This window comes from Balearica regulorum, chromosome 5 (assembly GCF_011004875.1).
Source record: "Balearica regulorum gibbericeps isolate bBalReg1 chromosome 5, bBalReg1.pri, whole genome shotgun sequence".
In the NCBI taxonomy this organism is placed as follows: Eukaryota; Metazoa; Chordata; class Aves; order Gruiformes; family Gruidae; genus Balearica; species Balearica regulorum.
In genome coordinates this window covers 55,114,216-55,140,336 of record NC_046188.1, presented here as the reverse complement: position 1 = coordinate 55,140,336, position 26,121 = coordinate 55,114,216, and the positions used below count along the sequence as shown (strand labels likewise).

Sequence of the window (26,121 nt, the reverse complement as noted above, 5' to 3'; positions counted from 1 at the left end):
GCCACGTGACGCTGACGCGCGGCGCCCCCTCCCGCCGCGGGCCGTTGCCGAGGGGAGGCCCCTCCCCCGCAGCGCGGTGGCGGTGGCGCCGCCGACCTGGGACGGAGCAGCCGGGCCGCCGGGGCCGATGGCGGGGAACGAGCGGGACCCGCGTCCCGCGGGGCCGGGTGACGGCGGGGGACGGGGAGGGCCGGGCGCGACGGGGAGGGGGGGGGGGGCGGGCGGCGGCGCTGTTTACCGCCCTGTCACTCCCCCCTCCGCCCGCTACTGTCATGGCGACGGGGGAGGGGCCGTCACGTGAGCGCGGAGGGGGGCGGGAGGGGGAGCCGGCCCGCGCCACGTGACCGCAGGGGACGCGCCGTGGCGGCCTGTTCCCCTGTCACGTGAGGCGGGCTCCTTCCTCCTCCCCCGCCCTCCCAGCGCCCCGCGGCTTGTTCCGGTCACGTGCCCGGCCCCTACCCGCCCCATGGCCCCGGCGGCGGCCCGACCCCCGTAGCGCCCGCTCCCGCCCCGGGCCCCTCCCGCGCGGCCCGCCGGCAGCAGCCAGCACGCCGGCCCGGAGCAGGTCCCCGCCACCGCCCCCACGGTAAGGAGCCCGTCGGCGCGGGGGACGGGGAGGCGGTGGCGCCGGTGGCGCCGGGCACTCTGCGTGCGTGTGTATGTGTGAGGGGCAGCGGGGCCCGATCCGCCTCCCGGCCCCGGCGGTTCCCTCCCGGGTGCGGTGGGGCAGCGCCTGCCGGGGAGCGCTGCGGCGGGCCCAGCGCCGCGCCGGCTCGGCGGGGCGCGCTGCGGTGGTGCCGCGGCGGCCTTTGGCCTCCCGCTTTTCCTCCCTGCCCGGCGGCGGCGCCGGCGACCGTTTTAACGGTGGTGGCCTGGCGGGGCCAGGGGTGCTGTGAGGGAAGGGGCCGAGAGCCGCGGCGGCAGCCGCCGGTCTGCGTCCCCCAGGGAGGGGGGGCGGCGGGAAGATGGCAGCGCTGCGCCGGCGGGATCGCGGCTGAGGGGGCACCGGGCTTCACCCGAGCCCTTGGCCGCGGGTGCGGGCGATAGACAAAGAGGTGCCCTCGCACCGCCTTCCCGGGCCGCGGCCACCTTCTGCCGGGGACAGCAGAAGCCGGGCAGGCCCCTGCCGGGGCCGTACGGGGTGTCCTCGGGCCCGTTTCGCCGCACCCGCTGCACGAAGCGTAGGTGATGCGAATCGCGGAGGAAGGCCCGACTGACCCTTCAGGCGGGTGCAGGGGCGCAAACTGTGGATTCCTTCAGCTCGCCTGTGTCCAAGAGAAGTGGCGCTTCTCACAGCTCCCCGTCCTGCTGAGCTGTAGTCTCCTCTCGGACCGGTCGGCTGCTGCCCCTCGGGGTGCTGCTCTGCCAGCTCCCGGCCCCGCCCAGAGGTCCCCGGGCTGTGTGGCCAAACCGTCGAGGCCCCGCTGCATACCCATGCCACTGCAGTTCAGTCTGGGCTGTTAGTGTAGATACTCTGCTGTTCCCTGTGGGGAGTGGAAGCTAGCAGCAAGGCCTGCATCAAATCTGTCGGAGCTCTCCTGCCAGACCATGCCTACCCTGACCAAGTCAGGATTATTAAAATGTGTAAAGGTTTCCTTTATTTCTGCTCAGAACTCGATGAAACCACATGGGAAGAGGCTGGAGTGAAATGCTGGCAATGGAGAGCTTTCAGAACAGGTGTTGTAAGGAACAGAGAAGAGAGGTGCCTGGTTTTAAAAGTGGTTAGGAAGAGTCGCTGCGTCAGAGGAAGGATAGCTGTTGGAATTTGATGGTATTTCCAGAAGCTGCATTCACTCCCATAGACCTAGGAGGGGAGGGGTTATAGGTGGGTAAACAAACAGGACCTCTTTGTTTGTTTGTTTTATGCCAGCACTGAAGCTTCCTCATAGACCTTGCCAGTTGTAAACTGCAGCTGAAATTAACATCCTCAAGACAGGCTTGATGACAAGTCATACCCCATGGGTTAGGGCTACTGATTAATCCAAGTGCTTTTCAGAACTATTAACCATCCCTTCAAAAGCTCTGCTGCTGGAGAATTTAAAATAAACTGTGTCTGAGCGTCCTATTCTGGAAGATACTTAAACCAGAGAAAGGTCTGTCTTCCAGAATTTGCAGCTGAAGAACTCTAATGCAGCTTCTTTTGGTAGCAGATTAAAATTATCACTTAAAGCTGTAAAATAACAGAATTTCTCCATATGCATGTTGCAGTTCCTGCCCCTTTGAGCAGCAGTGTCATCATCCACAGTACTGATTCCTGGAAACTTCAGTTGTTAAATATAGAGGTTACGAGATTTGGTCAGGCGTGAATAGATCATTGATGGCTCTCACCCTTCTGCACAGTAGACCTGAAGTGTCTGAAAAGAAAATTACTGGTGTACTGCGTGTGCTTAGTGAGGACATAGCCTTTCCCTCTGCAGTTGGTAGGAGACCATTCTCATCCTTTTCTAGCAGCTAGGCAAGATTTCTATTTTAGAATTTTTCCTGTACTTCTTGTAACAAGAAGCCCTCTTGTTTTCATTAGTGAAAGACGGTAACTTTCCTAAATCCTGATTATTAATATTTTTTTATTCTTTCTGATGTTCTGCTCAAAAGGCAGCTCAGGGTTTTCTCCATTTTGGGTAATGCTTACTGTGCTTGTGAGTTGTATCATTCTACTGCCACCATAAATTACTGCATGAAAAAGGAAGCACAGCGATGACATAAGAACAGCAGTGAGCTAGTATGTTCACCCTCCCAGAAGGCAGAATGAGCCACTTGTGGGATAATTGTGCGTTCACAGATTGCACACTGCAGGATACTGTGCTAGAAGCACTGCGGTTGTAAAGAAGTTGCTAGCTGCTGATCGTTTTCATCCATAGTTGAAAGACTGGTTGTAGGTGGATGAAATAACATGGTAGAAAAGCAAAAGGACTTGCATCAGAATAAGCCTGACTATGGAAGTACTTTCCTTTTTCTTTCTATTCAGTACAGGTTGAATTCCTTTGCATTCTCTGGCTTTGCCTCTACTACATTGGATAATAATGACCTTAAAGGACTGTAAAGTAACAAAGGGAGAAAAAAGTCAAAATCCTTAGTCTTGCATCTGTTGAGGTTTCTAGTCTATTAGAGTCTGGCCAGCTGCCTTTTCCGTAAGGATAAGGTGCTGATGAGAGACTACAGACCTGCAACAGGAAACTCTGCATAAAATGGTAGTGCGAATAGCACTGAAAAGGAATAATGCTGCTGGGGAGACCGTAATGGATTATGCTAGGAAACAGCCTTGAAATCATGCCATGCAGTTTTCTGTGAGAGAGAAGTATTAGCAGGGCTGCTCTGAATGTGGCACAGTGTGTTCTAGCGACTGCTGCAGTGGTGCTGATGTGAAACCCCACATTCAGTTCAGCATCACTGAAGTCTTTGGATGACTGAAATGCAAGACTTTTGCTGAAGAGAGTCTATGCTACTGCCTAGATTGTAGAGTAAAATATCCTATCTTGCTGCTGTTTTAAATTCTCATGTTTTTTCCTTCAAAAAAATGTTTAGAATTATCATTTTGTGATGTGCACTAGTAGTGCAAAAGCTGATGCAGGCTGCTGTTTGAAGTTTGATGCAGGCCCCAGCAAATATTACAGGTATTCTAAAGCACACGAAACAAGCATATCAGCATTTGAAAATACTATTTTATGTATCAGTAGTAAAGTTTATGATGTACAAAATACAGCAAATGGACAGACTAAATATTTACAGCAAACATACCAAAAAAGTAATTTTTGGATGGGTGTTATGACAGTATGTTGATAGAATGTAGTCATACTTCGATGTCCTTAATCTCTCGAGAAATTTAAGGCTGTAAAGTGAACCTGTAGAGAGGAATGATAGCAACTGCTGGGGAGAAGAACACAGCAAAAGGCTTGTTGATGTGAGACTGGTGATAAAACTATCGTTGTGTTGAAGTAGGTATAACATTAGTCCCTTGGACTTTGGGTGAAAGGGGTAGGAAACTGGCCGGCTGGAATCAAGTGTACAAAACTTACTTTGAGCCTTGGGCAAAACCCACCACAATAAGAACAGGACTATAGCTGGGCTACCTTATCTTTAGCACAAAGAACTGAAAATCCATGATTTTTCACATACCTTGTATCCTTTCCTTTTCTGAAATGACTTAACATCTGCCACTCACCCTGAAGAAGTGAATTGCTGCCAAATGCCAGAGGAGATTTGGAATTTATGTCATTGCCTAGCTTCAGTATTCTTCTGAACTTGATAAACCAGTAAAGGAACATTAAAACAGGAAAATTTGGTTATCAGTTTAAATTAAAGATTTGCAGGTCTTTCATTGGCACAAAAGCAGTATCAGTAATACAATTAGATGAATTATTTAGGTAGCTGGCAATATTATTTTGTTTAAATAAATTTGCTGGTTGCACTGACAGAGGGGAGCATGTTTATCTGGAATGTTTAAAAAATGATGTAAGCATTAATGGGTAAATGTGGGTTGTAATACTTCAATATATAGATAGGAGTAGTGAAAGAGTTACAGCGAAAATAATTATACTAATCAGCTCAACTATATGTTTTTAATAGCTCCTTATAGCCACAATGGCAACGTCATCTGAAGAAGTGTTACTGATCGTAAAGAAGGTACGTCAGAAGAAGCAGGATGGAGCTCTCTACCTTATGGCTGAAAGGATAGCATGGGCACCTGAAGGCAAAGACCGATTCACGGTCAGCCATATGTATGCAGACATAAAATGTAAGTGAACACTTTTCCTATTCCAGCTTCATGAAGCAGTATTTTTATAAACATTTAAATACAACCCAAAGCTTATTTGCCATAAAAGACTGGTAGGTGTGTTAGGAAGGTTGCAAGGGTCTGGAGCTTTGGCTAGGTCATTCTATGTAGCAGCAGAGATCAGGACCATGGTGCAGTATCACCAGTGTATTAAGGATGCTACTGCAGAACTTCTGTAGTCTTCAGATGTTTAAGTTATACTGCATTTACTATTAACTTTTGATAAACTTCTGCAATAAATTGAACAGAAAAATAATCTATGTCATACGCTTGTGGACAGGAGGAGGGTTGAGGAAGAGTATAGATTTTTTTCAGGGTCTAACACAGAAACTATCTGGCATGTCATTTGCTAAATTATGCATCTACAGCTGTTTTAATTTTCATATAAAATGAACCTTGCTGTTTTATTTTCATCCAACAGACCATAGCTTCAGAAGTGCTAGCTTCTGTAGCTTGGCCTAACTGCTAACATTCCGAATAAGCGTTTGCTGTTGCAATAGCAGAGGACTTGCAAGTCAAAACTGAACAGTAAATGTCTATAGCGTGCTGCCTTTCTGGCTTCAATTAGTGCTCATATTCCATGTGCTGTAATGCCAAAGAAGGAATAAAAAGAGAGTTTTATGTGTCACTTGGTAAAGGTTTAGTGGTTATTGCTGTTTCAAGTCACATACAAGTACTGGAGCATGATCGGCACTGTGTGTGATGAATCAAGAACTAATACGCTGTTTTCTTAAATGTGAATGTAATAAGGAATTTAAATGCTCTGTTCACCTGTAATAGTCAACTTTGTGAAGGTTTTATTTAGCTATTTACTTACCCTTAAGCAGCTCATATTTTAAATATTTACATGCATAGGCATTGAAGTATTTTTCACTCAGATGAAAGATGTTCTTTTTTGTCATCTAAAATAAAAAAAAAGGGGGAGTATTTGTAAATTTGTAATAGAAATGATGATTTAATGGTGACATTTGGTTCCTGTCTCCTGCTTGCACTGGAGAAAGGGGTAAGATTCAAAGCTGGGTTAGTCCCCTTTGCAGTGCTACACTGAAGTCAGTATAGGACAACAGTCCATAAACGTATTTGTTCAAGCCTCTGCTCCCTCTGGTTACGAGAAAGGAAGCAGCAGTTAGGTTTTTCTTATGAGTCATGAGGGTGTAATAGCACCTTGGAGGCATTGGTGATCGACTTTGGGAGTACTAGTGGCTAAATGTACTTACCACACCGCTGTAAACCAGCATACCTTTGCTGTCAACAGACATGCTGTTACCCCACCCTGCATCTGCTTTCTTACCACTTTTCTTGTGGGAACTGGTCCAGCTGGAAGAACAAAAGGAGGTTACTTTTCAGTGGCTCAGCTCCTTGGTTCGGCTTGCTGCACAAACACTAACACTAGTACAAGAAAGGTGTCAGAAAGAAGTGCAAAAGGGGAGTGAGGTTCTCACCTTTCAGCAGCAGCCTGGATTGGTACTGGGTTAAAGCATCCAGGTGATGACAGTCTTATTTGCAGCAGTTTTCCGATGGAGAATGTGGGGAATGCAAAGTCAAATCAGGGCTCCTGAGCAGTAGCTGAAGGATACTGAGCAATAGGCTACTGGTGTCCATGTCCTGTGTTTTAGAGAGAACAAGGTGCAGGGTTCAAAGTAATTTAAGGGGAAGACTATATGTTCCACTTTCATGGCTGGAATTCACACACAGGGTAATGGTGTTTAATTGGATGATGAGGATAACTGCTTATAAGCAAATACTCTAGGGAAGACAGTTTCTTGTGTAAGCTTACTGTCTGTTGCTAATTAATACTCTCTGTGTAATCTAGGCCAGAAAATCAGTCCAGAAGGTAAAGCTAAAATTCAGCTTCAGCTAGTATTGCATGCAGGGGACACAACCAACTTTCACTTCTCCAATGAAAGCACAGCAGTGAAGGAGCGAGATGCAGTCAAGGATCTTCTTCAACAACTGTTGCCCAAGTTCAAAAGGAAAGCTAATAAAGAACTTGAGGAGAAGAACAGGTAAAGGGAAAGGAGCCTTAAAGTTGTTTTGGTTTTTTCATTTTTTTTAATTAATTGTTATTTAACTATAGTGTATTTCTGCTAACAGTTGTTTTTGCAACATCATAGTAATATGGCATTTGTTTCCCTAGTAAAAATCTCTTTGCTTTCAATTTAGAGGCAGGTCCTTGAGACTTGTGTAACTGTAACATGTTGAGACTATTCTTGCATTCTCAGTGACACAGTCTTGAGGTGTAAAGGCAGCCAGCCTGGCTGCCACCCAGGCTTTGTTACCTATGGCTATGAGATGAAAGCACCCAAGTGGCAGTCTGTCTCTTCATAAGTATATAGGTAACAGTTAGAAAAGCTTCTTGAAAGATTTTTTTTTCTTGTACAGAAGTTCTCACATTCCTTGATTTGTGATATATTTTTTTCTTTTTTTTTTTCTCCCTGCATAATCCCTTCTCCCTGCCCCAAATCTTCTTTCCTGGTGTTTTATATACTCTACTAAATTGGTAGGTATTTTTGTGCATCTCGCTTGAGATGCAGTAGTTTTTTTAGTTGGCATACAGGATGTTTATTCTAAAAAATGTTTTGAGAAGACATTCTGGACCTAAGTCTTTTTCCCAAAAGCGCTTTTAAGATAAGCTTCCGTTCCTTTAACATGTTTGTGTTAAACCAGTCCTTGTGGCCATAGAGCACCCTTCTCTGCGTCTCCCCAGATGAGTTTCACTTCATGCTAGCATCTGCTGTGAATCCTGTATCTACTAGCTTCCGTTTCCAAACACCGTTCTAGCTTTGAACTTAGGTAAGTTAAAGCTAGATTTTTCAAGACATAGGAGCATTGCTTCATTGGGCAGATCAGATCTTTACAAGGAGATTTCCCAGCAGAAGAGCAAGAGCCCTTGTGCTGGAGCTCTGACATATCCAGGATTAACTGGTTCCAGTACTGCAGTGACCAGTATGGTCTATGGCAGCGCAGACTGGTTTGGCACTGTTACCATACTAGTTTCTTTATGCTACATGCCTTATTTCTAACAGTATTAATACTGAGTACCTGGGCAGTCTTAGCTCTGAATATTTTTATTCTTAAATGGAGTTTTACAGTATTATGACATCCACCATTAAGAGTTTTTCTAGTTACAGAAAAGCCAGCATCTCAGCACATACTCAGTCATAGTCTGATCTTTTGATGATTAGATGTTCTAGTCTAGTGGATGGGGCTTCCTTAGCTTAATTTGCAGCAGATGAGGCAAAAAAGTTTCAGCCTGTTCTGGGAGGGTACTACATCCAGAGTCCCCACAGGACTTCCAGCATTTATTGATATGTGGGGGTCAGGTATGTACCAACATTCCAAGTTTTAATTAAATAATTAGAATAACAGACTGCTTCCTGCTGCACTGATTTGCAAGAGCTGCCACTAATCCATATCTGTATCAGCAAGAAAAACTGGAAAAACCTTGGTGGCTAAAACATAATAGGGATGTCCTGCCACAAAGTTTTTATTTCCACCTCATCCTATTTCATCCTTAGAGCAGCTACAGACTTTCATTCAGTCCAGATTGCACTATATCCATTGTTCTTCCCTAGACCACCTACTACATGTTCATAAGATTCCTACTTTTTTTTTTTTGTTTGCAAATGATCAAGACCCCGAGGTATATGCTAAAAATTGTTGAGGTTATTGGCTGATTGTGAATGCGCATGCACGTTTCCCTGAAAATAGCCTAGTGGTTTTCAAATTAGGTATACAGCTGCTTGAACATTAATTATGAAAAGCTGCTTGAACATTAATTAACTGACGTTTCAGGTGCACATATTCTTTGCATTTTGGATAGTAAGGGTGATACTTGATATTTGGATGATAACTTTTGTAAACGTTATTCCCTGATGGAAGTAGTGACACTGAATGTTTCTGTAGCACTTGTGCTGCATGTGATATTGTTAAGTGATGAAGATCCTACTGTAACCAACAGAAACATAAATGAACAACTCAGGGTAATGTGTGTTTTAAAGTATCTTATCCCACACATATTTTGTAATCTGTACTCTTGCACTAGAATAGAGGCCTGTAACTATGGGATTTTAAGATTTTAAACAAAAATTGGACAGTGCTGAAATCTCCTTTTTTTCCCCCTCCTTTGTTATGAAAGTTCAGGAAAATTCGTTGTGCTTTTACAGTTCAGGAGACTCCAGTCCTGGATGCGCAAAGACAATAAGAGCACCACAGAATATTTTAGGACAAGATGTTAAGCCCACATTAACTTTTTCCTAGCCATTACTGTTTCCTAACCTTTGCTGCTATTCCTTAAACATTTTTTTTTTTAGTCCTTTATCTTGAGACAAATACAGCTATTGAGGTTGGTTGTTTACACAATCCTGTTAAGAAATGCGCACAGCATTTTGAAAGAAAAATCAGTTTCTGTTCCTTTTATGAACTCATGTTAGTTATGGAAATCCTAGTGATTTATTCTGCAGCGTTTCAATTCTATTCAATACATTCTTTTACCAGAATGCTGCAAGAAGATCCTGTTTTGTTTCAGCTCTATAAAGACCTTGTTGTGAGCCAAGTAATCAGTGCTGAAGAATTCTGGGCCAACCGTTTAAGCCTGAATGCAGGGGATAATTCTGCAGTACCTAGTAAGCAGGATGTGGGCATCTCTGCAGCATTTCTGGTACGTTGAACCTCTAACTTAAAGGATTTTAGAGTGAACAAATTGGGGAAAGTGAGAGTTCTGCTCATGTACTTTATTCCCATATACTTTAATGTTCTGTCCTGGTTCTTCAACTTAACATCTCTCCGCATGTTTGTTAGACTATTGCAAGTGTAAAGGAGAGGGGAAAAAACCCAACTAAAGGTTTTATGCAAATCTTGTAAATTTAAGATGCTCAATTTGAACTTTAAATTGGCAATAGGCAGATGTTGTTTATACTGCTGCTCTGTCTTCTGTAAAACAGGAATAATGCTGAACTTATAGTCACTAGATTACAGTGTGTTAACTCAATAAGTTAAAAAGAGTATCTGTTGCAGCATCGACGTGCATAAATGAAGCTGCAAAGACTTTCCACACAAAAGGTTTTATTCCCTCCCCATTTTTTTAAACCAGTGGATGCTTTCAGCTACTTGAAGAACAACTAGTATATCTGAGAGCTTGTTTTATCTCTCTCTTTCCCTAACTTTCAGTTTATGTTCCCTATTTGTAGAAACTATGCCTCAGTAATCTCAGTGCAGTCTAAAAGTAATCTAGGTACAGTCTTCAGATTCCTCCCACATAGACATGTTGCTACTTCTGCAACAAAATTCATGGAGAGTCTGACTCTAGCTGGAATCCCCTTTCCACCTTTGTAATGACTGTGAACACATCAAGGATTTGGGAGGGAAAGAGGAGGTGGGAGTTGTTTTATGACTTAGCTGCTGTACAAACGCTTATTTTTTTCCCCCCTAGTAATACCTGAATTGGTTACCAAATGAACTTGATTGCTCTGATTTCCTGTCTCCTGTTATTCTTACACCTTAATATTAAAAGAAAAAAACATTTTAAAAAACCCCACAACCAAACCCCAACCTTCAAAACTCAAGCTTTCTTAAAATGACTGGTTGTGTTTGTGTGCTCAGCATTTGTGAAGAAGAAAACTTCAGATATTTATGTGTCCTAGTTCAAGGTAAAATAATTATCCTGCTCTGCTCAGAATGAGTGTTTCTCTAGGAAGAGGGTGGTACAAAAACTAGAATTTAGGTGTACAGGAATAGGAAGAAAAGGCAGCAGCATATGCAATCATGTCCTTTTTCCTGTTACTGAGAATTGGACTGAGTGCTTGCTTGCTCCAGAGCTTCCTAAAGAGATCACTGAGACCTCACTTGCACGTTCTGACTCAGACTTACCCTCAGTTTTTAAATTCAATGTTATTTATCAATTACACTGAGATGCCTTTAGCATATAAGGAAATAAGGTGTAAGAGCCATAAATCCTTTTTTGTTACTTCATTATCATCACTGATTATTCACTAGCTGAATTGCTGAATGAACAACAAAAGGTTAGGCATAGACAGTAAACACACCTATTTTTACTTTGAAACAAGGATATATTAAACTAAGCATACCTTCTTTTGATTGACAGTGATCTTTGCTTTTCATCTTCTAAAGCTACACTCTACTTGTTGAATCAACCCTTAAGTGGCAAATACAATAAAGTAATTAATGCATGCTCTTTCATTTCTCATCTAAAAATAACCTATTTATGATCAAATATGCTGTGGATTATTGGAGGTAGAAGATTATTTTATCTGCAGCGGAATTTGATTGCAAGATGCCAGGTTTTTTTCCTTCTCCAGTTACAGAAGACATTGAGACATGACAGTTTTTCCTCCCTGTATGCTTTTTCTTAGGCTGATGTACGGCCTCAAACAGATGGCTGCAATGGTCTGAGGTATAATTTGACTTCAGATATCATTGAATCCATATTTCGAACATATCCTGCAGGTAAGAACAGTGCTTTACATAACAAATACATGCATTTAAGATTTGGTTTTTACTGTCTTAATGTGAGAAGACTAGAATGTTAGTCTGAGCTTGGAAGTATAAAGGACCATATCTTCAGTCCTCTGGATGATTTTCCCTGCCCCATTTGAGAGATGGGAAGAAGCATGCATTAAAACATGCCTTTAAATGAAAACTTGATTTTGTTAAAACATTTTAATTGATTGCATTGAACTTTTTATTTATTTATTTGTGAGTAGTTGTTTGGCTCCCATGATACTGTCCTACTCAGCATTTCAATTAATTTATATTTTTCATGAAATCAACTTTGGGAGGAAGAGAGTCCAATTTCCATCGTTCCCCTGCACTATATTGAACGCTGACACTGGTTCATTTTGGCCCCAGGTTAAAAAGACTAGATCCATTCTGAGAATAACTAGAACTCTGGCAAATCAGTGTTCTTGTCTGTGTGCAATTCAAATTAGAGTATCCCAACCACTGTTACATGCATTTCTCATCAAAGCATTAGCTAGCATTGCAGGGCATAAAAGAGTACTTGTTTGCTCATGCTGCACTACTGCATTCCCTTACATTTAATCAGCATGAATGAAGGCAGCATTAGAAAGTAAGGAAATTTTAACATAAAATACCGTATTAAGATTTCCAGAACAGTTTGTAATCATTATGGTTTTTTTGTTCACAGTAAAAATGAAATATGCAGAAAATGTTCCACATAACATGACCGAGAGGGAATTCTGGACACGATTTTTTCAGTCTCATTATTTCCATCGGGACAGGCTCAATACAGGCTCAAAAGACCTCTTTGCAGAATGTGCCAAACTGGATGAAAAAGGTAAGCTTTTTGACTTGGTTTCTGCAGGGGGCTGCTACAGTCTTAGCAGACACACTGGAGGGAAGGGATGCTATCCAGAGGGACCTTGACAGGCTGGAGAGGTGGGCCTGTGCGAACCACATGAAGTTCAGCAAGGCCAAGTGCAAGGTCCTGCATGTGGGTCAGTGCAATCCCAAGCATGACTATAGGCTGGGTGAGGGATGGATTGAAAGCAGCCCCAAGGAGAAGGACTTGGGGGTGTTGATTGATAAGAAGCTCAACATGAGCTGGCAGTGTGGGCTTGCAGCCCAGAAAGCCAACTGTGTCCTGGGCTCCATCAAAAGAGGGGTGACCAGCAGGTGGAGGGAGGTGATCCTGCCCCTCTACTCAGCTCTTGTGAGACCCCACCTGGAGTACTGCATCCAGCTCTGGGGGCCCCAGTACAGGAGAGACATGGAGCTGTTGGAGGGAGTCCAGAGGAGGGCCACGAAGCTGATCAGAGGGCTGGAGCACCTCTCCTATGAGGGCAGGCTGAGAGAGTTGGGATTGTTCAGCTTGGAGAAAAGGTGGCTCCGGGGGGATCTAATTGAGGCTTACCAGTACCTGAAGGGGCCTACAGGAAAGCTGGTGAGGGACTGTTTATCAGGGAGTGTAGTGACAGGACAAGGGGTAATGTGTTTAAGCTGAAGGAAGGTCAATTTAGATTAGATGTTAGAAAGAAATTCTTTACTGTGAGGGTGGTGAGGCACTGGAACAGGTTGCCCAGAGAAGTTGTGGATGCCCTGTCCCTGGAAGTGTTTAAGACCAGGTTGGATGAGGCTTTGGGCAACATGGTCTAGTGGAGGGTGTCCCTGCCTGCAGCAGGGGGATTGGAACTAGATGATCTTTAAGGGGTCCCTTCCAACCCAAACCACTCTATGATTCTATATCACAGAGCACAACACTCGAGGTGTATCTAGTAAACCTAACAAAGCTGAAGTCAAAAATTTTCTTATGTTCGTTTACTGGGCATCTTGTTTGTCAGACTCTTAAAGTGAAAGCTACAGATTGTCACTGAAAGTTAGTGATAGCTTTGCTATTCTTAGCATGTTTGATAGTGCATTTCTTGAAACAAATTGGAAAAGCCTTTGGAAAGCGGTAGCACTAGGAATAATCTTTATTACAACTCATGCAACAGTAAATCTGTGCTAAATTCCATAATGTGGTGTCATGCTAGATTGATTATGCTCTGCCATCAGTTACTGTGGAATAATTTTGTTTACATAAGGCTTCATTTTGTGGTATTCACACACTTTACAACAGGTATAGCTTTTGTTATATATCAGTTTTTAGGAACAGAAAAATATGGATCCTGTTTAAGATTTTCCAGAGCAGTTGCCATCCCTGTTCTCTGTCAGCCTTTTTAATGTGAAATCTTAAAATATCTGACTGAAGTTTTTATTGAACTTTTGAGATAAGTTTGTGATGATACAGACATATGGAGAGTTGAGATCACTTAACACCATTCCTTAATACGCAAGCTGACTAATGAAAGCATTCTATTAGGAATCCACAAACCTTCACAAGTAAAAGCTATCACCAGATACAAGTCATCATTCTACTCAAGACCAGACAGCAAAACAGTGCCAAAATTAGAAGAAACACATAACTAAGGTTTCCCAGTTCTCACTAATACAACTAATATAACAAAATTTTTATTATTTTTTTTTTTACCAAACAGTACTCAGTAGAATAGATGTAGAAGTTGATGAAAACTGTGCTAATTAGTAGGATGATCTTTACAAGTTTATTGCTTATTTTAAATGGACTTTTGAAAAGGGTTGAAAGTTTTAGTCACAGTGATACCTGGGCATCTGCAGATCCTTTATCTTCTCTTTTTAAAGATTAAATATAATCTAATAATCCCACAATTATTCCTATTTGTTTAGATACAGTTTCTCATGTGTTTTTTTTAATTTGTTTTATACAGGGTTAAAAACAATGGTGTCTCAAGGAGTAAAAAACCCTCTGATAGATTTAACAGCTTTGGAAGATAAAACATTAGATGAAGTAAGTAGTTGGCAAAAAAACAAAACAAAAAACCCAACCCACAAACCACACACCCCACCCCCCAGTTTCATTTAAGGAGAAAGTCAGTTACAGCAACTACAAATGCTAATTCTAAAACGTGTCACTTACAAGGCTGCTGTAATGATTGGGCAGTCAACATTTATACAGTTGCATGTGTGTAAAGAAATGGAGATTGTGCCCCTAGACCTATATGCCTCAGATGTCTGCCTTTGTGCTGGCTGTAAAAGCAGGACTTCCCTTTTTTTTAAAGCATTATTATTTCACTTAGATTGCTTTTTTGTGTGAAGTGGACTCTCTGGTTTTTTCCTACCTTTTAGAAGCTGTGACAATGTACAGAAGAGTAGCAGAAAAAAGGAAAAAGTCTTTGCATTTGTTCTCACTTCAAACATTATTTGATTCAGCTTAATTTTAAGGACATTTTGCACAGTTTTCTTTGTTTAGCTCTAAATACTATGTTTTGCTAAAAATATCACTAACTTGAACTATTACCTGCCTCCAAGTACAAATTAAAACAATTGTTATAAATGGTGTACCATAACATGAAATAACTTAAAAATGCGCTTTTCTGCAGTTGATTTAACTTAAACTTTTGAGTTGTAATTAATAATGATGCCACATTTCTAAGTTTTGTTTTGTTGTTTGGGGTTTTGAGTTGTACAAAGGTAACAGTCTGAAACGGGACTAGGAGTTTAGGGGTAGGTGTGTTTGAAGTGCTATGCAAACTGCCCTAGTTTGCTTTTGAGACCAGTTAACTGCAAGTATGAAACTGAGCATGGGTGAAGAGGTGGGCCTGTGCGAATCTCATGAAGTTCAACAAGGCCAAGTACAAGGTCCTGTACCTGGCTCACGGCAACCCCCAGTGTCAAGGTAGGCTGGGGGATGAAGGGATTGAGAACAGCCCTGAGAAGGACTTGGGCGTGTTGGTGGACAAGAAGCTCAACATGAGCCAGCAGTGTGCACTTGCAGCCCAGAAAGCTAACTGTATCCTGGGCTGCATCAAAAGTGTGACCAGCAGGTTGAGGGAGGTGATCCTGCCCCTCCACTCCACTCTGGTGAGCCCCACCTGGAGTACTGCATCCAGCTCTGGGGGCCCCAGTACAAGACACACATGGACCTACTGGAGCAGGTCCAGAGGAGGGCCGTGAAGATGGATCAGAGCAATGGAGCACCTCTCCTATGAGGACAGGCTGAGAGAGTTGGGGTTGTTCAGCCTGGAGAAGAGAAGGCTCCAGGGAGGCCTTACAGCAGCCTTCCAGTACTTAAAGGGGGCCTACAGGAAAAATGGGGAGGGACTGTTTACAAGGGCATGTAGTGATAGGATAAGGGGTAATAGCTTTAAACTGAAAGAGGACAAATTTAGATTAGATATAAGGAAAAAGTTCTTCACTGTGAGGGTGGTGAGGCACTGGAACAGGTTGCCCAGAGAAGCTGTGGATGCCCCATCCCTGGAAGTGTTCAAGGCCAGGTTGGATGGGGCTTTGAGCAACCTGGTCTAGTGGAAGGTGTCCCTGCCCATGGCAGGGGGGGTTGGAACTAGATGATATTTGGGGTTCCTTTCAACTCAAACCATTCTGTGATTCTAAAGTGATTTGCCTTCAGCCATGTGGTAACTGGGGAACACTGCCTACATTAAGGCTTGAGGTTGTTTTTCAATTCCTAGGGGTATTGCATCCTCCCAACAGGTGTCATTTAGCCTGTGGGCTGCTGGTGTCCCACAAGATGTTGAAAAGAGGTCAGTAAAACAATTGCTAGCTCTTCTCCTTGCCATCCATGCCTGTGTTTCGTACAGATGATTCTTAATTTTTTTTTAAGCTTATAACACATTGTGGTCTTACAAAACTATGTGTTTAAGAATTTTTTTCTTCTCTCAGACACCTCAACTGCCAAGTGCTAGCAGAATAAATTAGTCTGTGGAGATTTTTCAAAGTACAAAAGGTGATTGTGGGGGGAAAGGTAGGAAAATACTGTTTGAGACGATGATGCAGTAGCACTTAGTAAAGTTCAGAGGAGGTGGCTTGCATGCATCCTGACAATGGAAAACAGAATCATCCGTCTGCTTTTGGGGTAGAATATAGCTAATGTTGTTTTCTTTGTAGGGCTATGGTGTTGCTTCTGTGGCCTCTACATCAAATGCCTCAAAATCTGCTCGAGAAAGTAGCAATGCTGCCATTATAAAACGCTTTAATCATCATAGTGCCATGGTCCTTGCAGCTGGCCTCAGGAAACAGTAAGTTTCAATGTTGTGTAAAAGCTTTTTTTGTAACAAATTTTAAGGAATTTCCAAAAGGAAAATACATCTTCAATTACTCACCCAACCTTTTCTTTTAATTTTTGTGACTGACGTATTTTGCTCTAGAAAAGAAAATACCTTTAGGTTCCATTTTACTTTATAAAAGTTCTTCAGAGCTGAGATGACAAATGCTATTTTTACCTGAGTTATCATACAAAGCAGATAAAAAAAGGAAAGGATGCTTCTGCCCTTAGTTCTCTAGCCCTGGTGAAGGCTGCACAAGTAGTATTCTGTTTGCTGTGTGGAGGGGATGTCTGGTGCAGGGAGTTCCTATCTCTTGCCTTCCAGGAGCAGGTCTGCTGGGGGGTGCATGGACACAAGTAAACGAGGAAGCAAAAGAACAGTGTGGCATGGGTGGATCAGAGGAAAGATCCCTCTAGTGCAGTACCCTGCCCCTGAACAAAAAAAAAAGTCTCAGCTGGTTACATGTGTTTACAGTGAACTTCACAAATGAAGCTTCTTAAGAGAGGCATGAAATGGGTTTGATGTGAAGTCTGCTTTACAACTGCTTTATAGACAACCACCAAAGCATTACTACTCTACCCAAATCCTACAGACCTTACCTGTGAGAGATCTTAATTAAAGACTTTCCTCTGTGTAGCTGTGCTCCCTCATGTCGTTCTTCTGTTTTGCACAAATTGAACAATGGACCTTAAATGATCTTTTCTGGGTAATGTGTGTTTCCATTTCTCAGTTCAGAAAGAGACAAAACGATAGCTCTCGTTGTGAAATAGTAGTATCTCAGGGCTCCCATAGCTCTGCTAATACCTGGTTGGCATAAGCGTGTGTGCAAAGCATTTCTAATTTAGTCATTATTTTGCTGTGTCCCACTTGCGTTGCTGGCATGCTACTCTTTCTGAAAAGAGGGAGAAGCACCCTCCCTGCTGTTGAATTTCCCCCTTGACAAACAGGGTTATTTGAGGAGTTGGTTCCTTCTATTTAGATCAACTTCTAGAAGTGAAGACATAAGGGGAAAAGAGTTGATATACAGTATGTGAACATGCATATAAATTTTTTGAAACATGTATTTACTTTGTCTCTAGCTTGTATCTTAAGTTTCCTGTGAGGTGAATTCTTCTTAATGCTGTTTCTCTATTTTAAGAGAAGCACAAAATGACCATTACAGTGAGACCAGCAGTACGGATGGAAACTCCAGGGATTCAGATTTCTTTCAGCCACCAATGAAAAAGGTATAAAGTTAGCTGATGCAATTCTAATTGAGTGGAACTGGAAACTCTGTCTCTGAAAAGATTGCTGAAGGTTCCTTACTTGTTGTATGATGCATCTAGAGTGATACTTATTTAGCTTTGCTTAGAAGTATATAGAGTAAGAACCTGAGGGCCTGTAAAAGCTTTTTACCACTGTTAGTAAACACAAATCGCATCTTGAAGTATTGCTCCGTTTACCTCTTCAGTAGTGCTGAACAAAAGTAAAAAAATTCCAACACGCTTATGATTGGACCCAGAAATCTGGTTCTTTCAATTCAGTGCAGTTCTGTTTTTGCCCTTGCCCCCTCTTTTTTTCTTTCCCCCAAATGCCTGAAAACTTCTAGAGAACATCCATCTGAAAGGGATATTGGTGTGCAAGCACCAATATTAACCTATTAAGCGTGTTGTTTGTAGGGGGATGATTAACTGGGACATGGCAGCCTTCATCTTAAGGTCAGAAGCTGACGTGAGGTTAAACTGAAAGCATAGGGACGCCTGGTGCACTGAAACAGGCTGTTGCCCTCTATTTCAGACTAACCATAGCAGCTCATGAAGTAAAAAAAGAGTACTGTAATTACTACAAAACTGAATTGAATACTCTTGCTAGAGTTGACAGCCTAAATAGAAAATGCCAAGTGGACTCAAAACCTGCATATATTGTGAGAAAAGGTTGTAGAATACATCTGTTGTTAAATGTTGAGGTAGTCAACAGCTTTGGCTTTCCTGAAAGCTGCAATTTTAATGTGGGGTAAACAATATACCAGGACTAGAATAAATGTGATGAAAAGGAGTGAAAGAGGAGCATGAAAGTAGGAGACTTCAAAAGTAGTTTTCTCATTGTACAAAGCCTGATATCACTGTGCTGTTATCTCTCACCACTAATGCTCTAGCTCTACTGTCACCAGATAGCTTGGGTAATTATTATGGTTTTAGTCTTACACTTTTGTATGCCATCATTACTATTTCTGCTAATCTGGAGATAGATGGATGTTAATAGAGAGCACAAAGAATGATCTCTGTATAGCAGAGCACTTAGAAGTGGCAGGGACTGTAAGTTTTGGGCAGAATCTGCAGAAGAAGTGGTAGTGCCAAGACTTCCAAATCGCACACTTTAAAGAATATTGGGCACTGCTCCCTCTGGAGGGTAGACACAAACCATTCTACACTTTTTTTTTTTTTAAGGTTTTAGTAACCCTTTTGCTCAAACTCAGCAAACTGGAAAAAAGCACTAGATGCATCAAATTGTGTCCTCATTAGTAATGTGTGTAATTATTTGGCTTATTTTAGGTGAAACTGCAGGAGTCCATTGAATATGAAGATTTAGCAAAGAATAATAGCATTAAAACTATTGCACTAAACTTAAAGAAGTCTGATAGGTAAGTTAACAAAATACAGACAGCTATTTCAACATAGTCAATCTAGCAAGTTTCTCATTACAGCCTGCACAGAATCAGCTGATTTAGTCTCTACTGTGCCACACTCAAGTGTGTTTAGACTAAGTTTAGAAACCTAATATGAACTGCATAAACCAACTTCCAAATAATTCCCATTTAAATCTCTATTTTGATTTCATCTTGATTTTCAGCAATTTGAGTCTCTGTAAACCTACTTGAAGCATTTTGACATGTAATTTCTGTGAAGGTCTAACAGACTTGTATTCACAGTTCAGCACTTTGTTGCAGCTTACAGTGGAAAAATGCATGTGTTGCATGTGAAATATATACAATTCCAAGGAAAGTCCACTGCCAGGCAAAAAAGCGTGGTCAGGGTAGTTTGGACTCACTGGTCTAGGTTTTCTAGCAATAGTCCTCTTGTTTTCTAGACTTCTGAGTTTGAGAACCATAGATGTAACTTCAGAAAAGGAGTGGTACCACAACAAAGCGAACGGTTCCAAATATACACCTAACTTCATTTAGCTTAGTTTCAATTGAAAGTGGTGTGAAGTCCTCCATTCTAATGATATTGCCAGAACTAGGTGGCACAGATAGTATTTCATTAGCAAAATAATACTCCTGGATTCAACAATAGAAGCTCTTATTTTGCTGCCGTTCCATCCCTAACTCAACCTCTTCCCATGCGGCAATGTATTTTACTTTGTCAATAAATAAGATTTAGATAGTAGCATCAAGAGTTGCAAAGCATCTAAAATTGGAAACATTTGAAGAACCGTCCACTGAGTTTGACCTCTGTTTTACCAACACTCCTATTTATATACTTTTCTCTTTCCTTTTCTTATCTCATAGGTATTATCATGGTCCAACTCCAATTCAATCACAGCAATATGCAACCAGTCAGGATATAATTAATTCTTTTCATAGTATTAGGCAAGAAATGGAAGCTTATGTACCCAAACTAACTCAGGTATGGAAGAATACTCAAAAAAATAGTCCCTTCTTGATGCTAGCATGTTGCTTTCTGTATAATTTTGTCTCTCATGTCTACTGGAATTTTAATTTTCCAGGATAAAAAATTATCTCCAGTAGTTTTATGTTACTCAGTTTATTTTACAGTTTTACCTTTTGAGCTATTGTGTTTAAAATCCAAGCAACAGGAAACAGAGTCATTGCTGATATTCAGAGTTATATTCTGCTGCTACCATGTTCTTTTGAGGAAATGGTAAAGGTATAAAGTAGTAAAGCAGGACAGTCATGCAACATGAAGCACAGGCCAATATTATGGATCCCACTCCCTGAAATTTAAGATGTAATGGTCTTGGGAGGTCATACTAAGCAGGCTTATAAATGAATGGGTCTTCTGTTCCTAAATGCACTTAGGTAGGATGTCAGTCTTGCTGTGGGCTGCACAGCAGCTCTGTCCTGGCAACTGGAGGGCAGCATAGCCATGTAGCCAATCTCCCCAGTCACTATCTGAACTTCCTCTGTTAGTAAACCAAGATTTGGCCCTAAGTAAAGCAGCTGCAGCTGTGAATGTGTCACCTTTCAGTACAGTAATTCTCTGTCTCATTTCAAAGTAGCAGCACAGCCAGTTCACGTACTAGGTAAAGAAAAGATTTGTTTGTCTGTAATTAGTGGGAAAGCTTTCACTGAAGACATGAGCTATAGCACTTAAAGGCACTGTATCTAATTCTGGAAAAGAGCAGACCCTTCACCAGAACTTCCATTGTATCTCTCACCTGTATCTTTGCCACTGGAGTACAAATACAACTTATTTTAAAAAGATTTTGTTGGAAAAAGTGATCTGAAATATCTGTTCCCTCTCTCCTTTTTAGGTTCTTTCAAGTGGTGATGCTACTAGCACTATAGCAGTCCTGTCACCTGGAGGAGCACTTATGCAGGGTGGAACACAGCAAGCCATAAACCGTAAGGATTTAGGATGTATAATACTTTAATCATATCTTATTGCATTATACAGCAGTACCTGGCTTGCTGTTTCATCTCCCTCTTAGAATATGTTACAGTGATACAGGAAGTTATGGAAATATGTAGGTGGAGTAATACTGGGTTACAGCAACAAAAGTAACAACCCAGCCACACCATGAGGGTGGTACTGCCTACACCAGTGCTGAGGCAAGTGAATGAAAGCTTTACAGAGCAAGTGATGAAGGAAGCACTTGATTCTAAGTCCTCTTACAGATAATGGGTTTTGCTTGTTCAGCATTTCTCTTTTCTGATTTTTTTTCCCCTGGATTTTTGAAAATAAAGGCATACTCTGGGAAAGCTCTAAGGAGGCGAGGTCTACATAATTGTTTGGAACTAGTTTTTTTGCAGCCTGCATTTAAGATCCACAACTTGTTATGAAAGAGGACGACTTTCTTGTAGACTGCAAGGACAAAACAGACAACCCCTTCTTCTTACATCTCCATTCAATCACCCTTTTCCCTGTTGTCACATTTCTGCCAGTTTGAGTTCCTTTGTCTTTAGTCTCACAGCAGATGAATCCCTGTTCTCACAAGGGAGGGTTTATTACAGTTTTCCAGTTTATCTTGTGTTACCTGGTCTGAAAAGCAGCAGAAACTAATTCAGACAGCTGAAGAAGCAAGTACAAATTCTTTACGATACCGAAAGAAAAGGAGTCAGCAAAGCAGTAGTTAGGCTTTCTTACTTATCCCAGTTGGCAGACTGGTCCTACAGTCCACTTCTTTGAGCCTGACCACCTTTTTTTTTTTTTTTTTTTTAAAAAAAACAACAAAAAAACCAAACAACCTCATCCTAGAGTTTGCTATTCACTGTTCAGTTCACTGCACTCCTGTCATCCTCAATGACTACTTGTGCTTTTTGTCTTTGGTTTTTATGACTGTCGTTCCTTCCATGTTCTTGAACCCTGTCGCCCTTTCATCCTTAAGACTACCTGGGATTTTTTAAGAGTATGCCTGGATTTTTCATCTTCCTCATGCTGTGACCATATTCTCATTGCCAATACAAGAGAGAGGGAAAAGCTTGCAGTATCCACTGCACAGTGTTTAGCACTGTGCTGTGGAGAGACCAAGGTGCTGGTCCCAGAGGCAGTGCTGCCACACTGGTAGAACAATACAAATATACTGCTTCTAATCCTGGATTAGGTTTGGTGTCTGTTCTTTACCTGGCATAGATGTCCCTATATAATATACAAGCTTCCAAGGATGTAGCAGTAAATAGCAGCTGACCTGATCTAATACTGCTGATGGTCCTACTTCAGGTGTGAAGCACCTCAGTGTTCCCTCCCACCCAACTTTTCTGTGATTCTAGTAGAAATGTATATTGCTGAACTCCTTTTCTAGCCTTACATTCTCATTTTTCATATGACAATTTGGAGTGATGTGACAAAATCTTTTCTCCTGTTGCAGAGATGGTGCCAAATGACGTTCAGTGTGAACTAAAACACTTGTACGTGGCAGTAGGGGAACTGCTACGACACTTCTGGTCCTGCTTTCCTGTTAACACACCATTCCTAGAAGAAAAGGTAAGGAGTATCGTGGCCCTGGTTACGACGTGGCCAGAGCATGGTTTAGAATGACTGTCATTAATTTGAAGTACAGAACCAATACACATGCTTTAAATCAGTGCAGCACTTATCCTTAGAACTGAACATCACAAAACAATGTAAAACATTACTTTTTTCAGCAGTTCTGCTGGTGCTATTGGTTAAAGTCATCCTTGTTGCTGCATGCCTGTTAGCCCCCTTTGGGAGGAGCTGCTGTAAGCAAGTTTCAGACAGAATGGTCAGCTATATTCCAGCTGCAGATTTCTCACTGCCAGTTTAAAACACAAACTAAAGCCGTCCCCTTCCCCAACTCTAAGACATAACCTCCACAGTGACAGTTACAATAAAGTTTTCCTCATTCTTCTATCCATTGCAAAAATCACTCGGTCACAGCTTCAAAACATGCACTACTTTTTAGAACAAAGTTGCCTTCAAGAAGAGACATCTGTCTACAACCAGGTATATGATTGTAACTGATACTTTTCTTCCTCAAACTACACATACTTAAAGTAGCCCCCAGAACTAGTTACAAGGTGTTTTGTTGGAGAAAAAGTTGTTAAAGGAAATGAAATTTTGGTGCAAGTGATTATAATACTGGTTTCTGTCTCTCTCTCAGGTTGTGAAAATGAGGAGCAACTTGGAAAGATTTCAGGTTACAAAGCTCTGCCCATTCCAAGAAAAGATTCGGAGACAGTATTTAAGCACAAATGTAAGGGGAAAATATTCTTTAATTTTATGGGTGCATATTAATAATTTGAATCATACTTATCAGAGGATGGTAGCTTTGTTACCTCTTACCCTAGGGCATTTGAAGTTTTTTTGTTAACCAGGAAATGGGCAGAGGGAGGTTGGGAACACAGTTAAGCATGTCTTCTCTCCCTGTATAACTTGCTGAGTAATGCCAGAAACCATCAAGAACTATAATTGGAAGTTACCCAAGTGAGACAACAGAAAGGGGAAGTCATCTTTCATTTTTCACTTCCACCATGAAGTAGAACTTTAGTGGCTTCAAAACTGTCTCCTGCCATGTCAGACTTGGTCACAGGCTAAATACTGGAACAGACAGCACAATCAAGTGTCACTTCCCTGTGACCTTCTCAGCTTCATAGCTCCTGAAGTGCTCCCTCTACAGATACTTTGCAGTAGAGCCTCAAGGTCCTTTCTCTATATTTGGCATACCTCTGATTTTAACGAGATCAGTCTTAGTAAATAAAAGGAAGATTCCAACTGAGTGTCTTATCAAAGGGAGGGGAGGGGATCTGTTTTCCAGTAGCTGGGACATCTTTTTTCCCCTCTTAATGTTTCAGTTGGTAAGTCACATAGAAGAGATGCTGCAGACGGCCTACAATAAGTTCCACACATGGCAGTCCCGGCGTATGCTGAAGAAGACGTGAAAATGCATGCTGTACAGGTTTGAGAGCAACATCTGCAATAGGTATAGGAGTACAACCTAGCATATGTGCAGATCTTATAGTTGTTGCAGGAAGACCTGCAAGCTGTGGACTTCTGGAAACGATGTTAACTGAACTTGCACATTTTTGAAAAAGAACTGAGATTAAACTTGAAAACTAGGGAGAAAAAACAAGGAAGAACCAAAACAGAAGAGCTGAGGCGCAAAAATATTTAAAAGACACTGTTTACTGCAGTTACTCAGGAACTGCTTTTGATTTGCATAAAGAGCTGCTTTCAGAAATAAAAAAAAATCTAAAGAGGGTGTATTAATAAAAATCTGTTTTTCTGTCTAATTTTTTTTTAAGAAGTGTATGGCACAGGGTAGAACTCAAAAGTTTTTCTTCACTGGATTCTGACATTTTATTGAATTCTGTTTGTACTTTCTGCAACAGTTAAACAACGATATTTTAAAATACAGCTGAGACTGTTTTTGCTTCAGACACCTGGGAGAGCGTAACTGCTGGAAGACAAGCTTCTGCCATGTTTCCCCACTAATTGGAAGCAGAGACATTGCACTGAAAGCTGTTTATGGTCTGGGGTCCCTAAAGGCACATGGGGGCAAACTTTTGCCTGAAGTCTTGGATTTTTATGCAGAATTTTTTTCAGCCATCAGTTTTGCATGTTTTCCTTTGAGTGCAAGTGTGTGCTACTGCAATTTTTTTTTTGCAGTGGCATTTGTTCTGAGGAGAGAACACATTTTTAAAAATGAAGTTAAATAAAGTTTCTTACAAAAGAAGTCATTTATTTTCAATTCTCAGACATTTTTTTATTTCTTCTCCTAAATCTTTTCCTTCACTCTTCCCTTTTGACTGTTACACTATTTTTGGCGAATTGATAATCATTGCAAAGAGAAAAATGTGTTATTTACACAGTATCCAGAGATATTGGGAATCTGTGCCATACTTTGTTCCAAATAGAATCAGTTCACAGTTTCAGACCAACTTGTCTTGTATTAAACGTGACTTAAATGCAAAGTAAACCAGTTTTCTATAGTATATGCAGTTTAATGACATCCTTGTATTTTGTTGTCATCTTGACTGTACTAAAGCCCAGTATGGGCTACCGAACTTTTTTACTTCTGACTAAATGCGACTGTTAAAAGATGCATTTACTACAAAGACAAATCAGAGTGACAATACATATTCAAAGCAAGCACAGCAGTGTTCGGTACAGCAGAAGAAGTTCCCATCAGCCTGCATGATGGCTTAATACTAGGTTTTGTCACCATCGATATGATGCTAAAACATGATACTATGATGTTGGGTGGAGAATTCTTGCAAATTCTTACAGAAAAAAAGATGTATTTGTATAGCCAAGTCTGTGCGTGTTCTGTGCTGCTGCTCCATTTATGCAAGAGGGTTTTTTTCTTTAACTGACACGTGGAAGTCAGCAGCTTCTTTTTACCCAGTGTTTTTGGATTTTTGTATTATGCTAATATTTTGGTAAAAGCTGAGTTTCAGTTAAATGTCACTGTCTGCACCAAAATTCTGTTGGAATTGTTTGGAAATGTATGCATATTGTTAAGCCTAGTTTCCCTGTCTGCTTTGCAGATAGATGCATGATACCTGCTCTGTGATGTTTATGTGGTTCTGCTACAAGAAATGACTGGGCTCAACAAAAGAGATGCCCATTATTTTTGACAGGGTGAAAACATCACTAGGAATAAACAGATGTACGTACAGCATTTGGGGGATGAGGTGCATATCTTGTCAAAAGTTACCTCTTGTGATAAACAAACTGCTTCTCTAAAATTTAGGCTTAGGGTATGGCTTTATTAAGCCTAATCCTCTTGTAAGTGCAGGCAGCTCCAAGAAAGAAAGGGTAGTTTTGTTCTCCCCCACTCCAAAGCAGTTCATCTAGCAATTCCGTGGCCAAATTTCAACTGTTCAGTGAAAGCTGTAACACCTTTCATCATATCAGAGGGCTAGGTTCAAGAAAATATGTCTGATTTATATTCTAACTCTGCCTGAAGCTATGAACAACGCATTTGAGTATTAGACTGCACTGAGCCTTCATTAAAAAAAATCATAGACAGGAGAGTTTTGAATATGGAACTAATTCACCTTTGATTTGAATCAGTATTTAGTGTTCCTGGAAACACTGGGCAAAATGGTTT

General features: G+C 41.6%; 1 protein-coding gene across 1 annotated transcript; it reads left to right on the top strand.

The window, feature by feature from the left end:
- The first annotated feature begins 433 nt into the window (after positions 1-433).
- On the top strand, positions 434-25,756 carry GTF2H1 (general transcription factor IIH subunit 1). Its single transcript, XM_075755011.1, has 15 exons — positions 434-586; positions 4,564-4,732; positions 6,585-6,777; positions 9,269-9,431; positions 11,143-11,236; positions 11,937-12,086; positions 14,035-14,114; positions 16,232-16,362; positions 17,528-17,615; positions 18,921-19,009; positions 19,877-19,994; positions 20,863-20,953; positions 22,417-22,532; positions 23,170-23,262; positions 23,861-25,756. Exons 2-15 carry the CDS (start codon positions 4,579-4,581, stop codon positions 23,945-23,947), a joined length of 1,647 nt encoding a protein of 548 aa, XP_075611126.1. The 5' UTR covers positions 434-586; positions 4,564-4,578; the 3' UTR covers positions 23,948-25,756.
- The last annotated feature ends 365 nt before the right edge of the window (positions 25,757-26,121 follow it).

Excerpts from the sequence above, each read along its gene's own strand:
- GTF2H1 (XM_075755011.1), top strand. The coding sequence starts at position 4,579 with ATGGCAACGTCATCTGAAGAAGTGTTACTGATCGTAAAGAAGGTACGT. Across the intron at positions 4,733-6,584 it reads TATGTATGCAGACATAAAAT|GCCAGAAAATCAGTCCAGAA; the intron begins GTAAGTGAACAC and ends TGTGTAATCTAG. Across the intron at positions 9,432-11,142 it reads GCATCTCTGCAGCATTTCTG|GCTGATGTACGGCCTCAAAC; the intron begins GTACGTTGAACC and ends GCTTTTTCTTAG.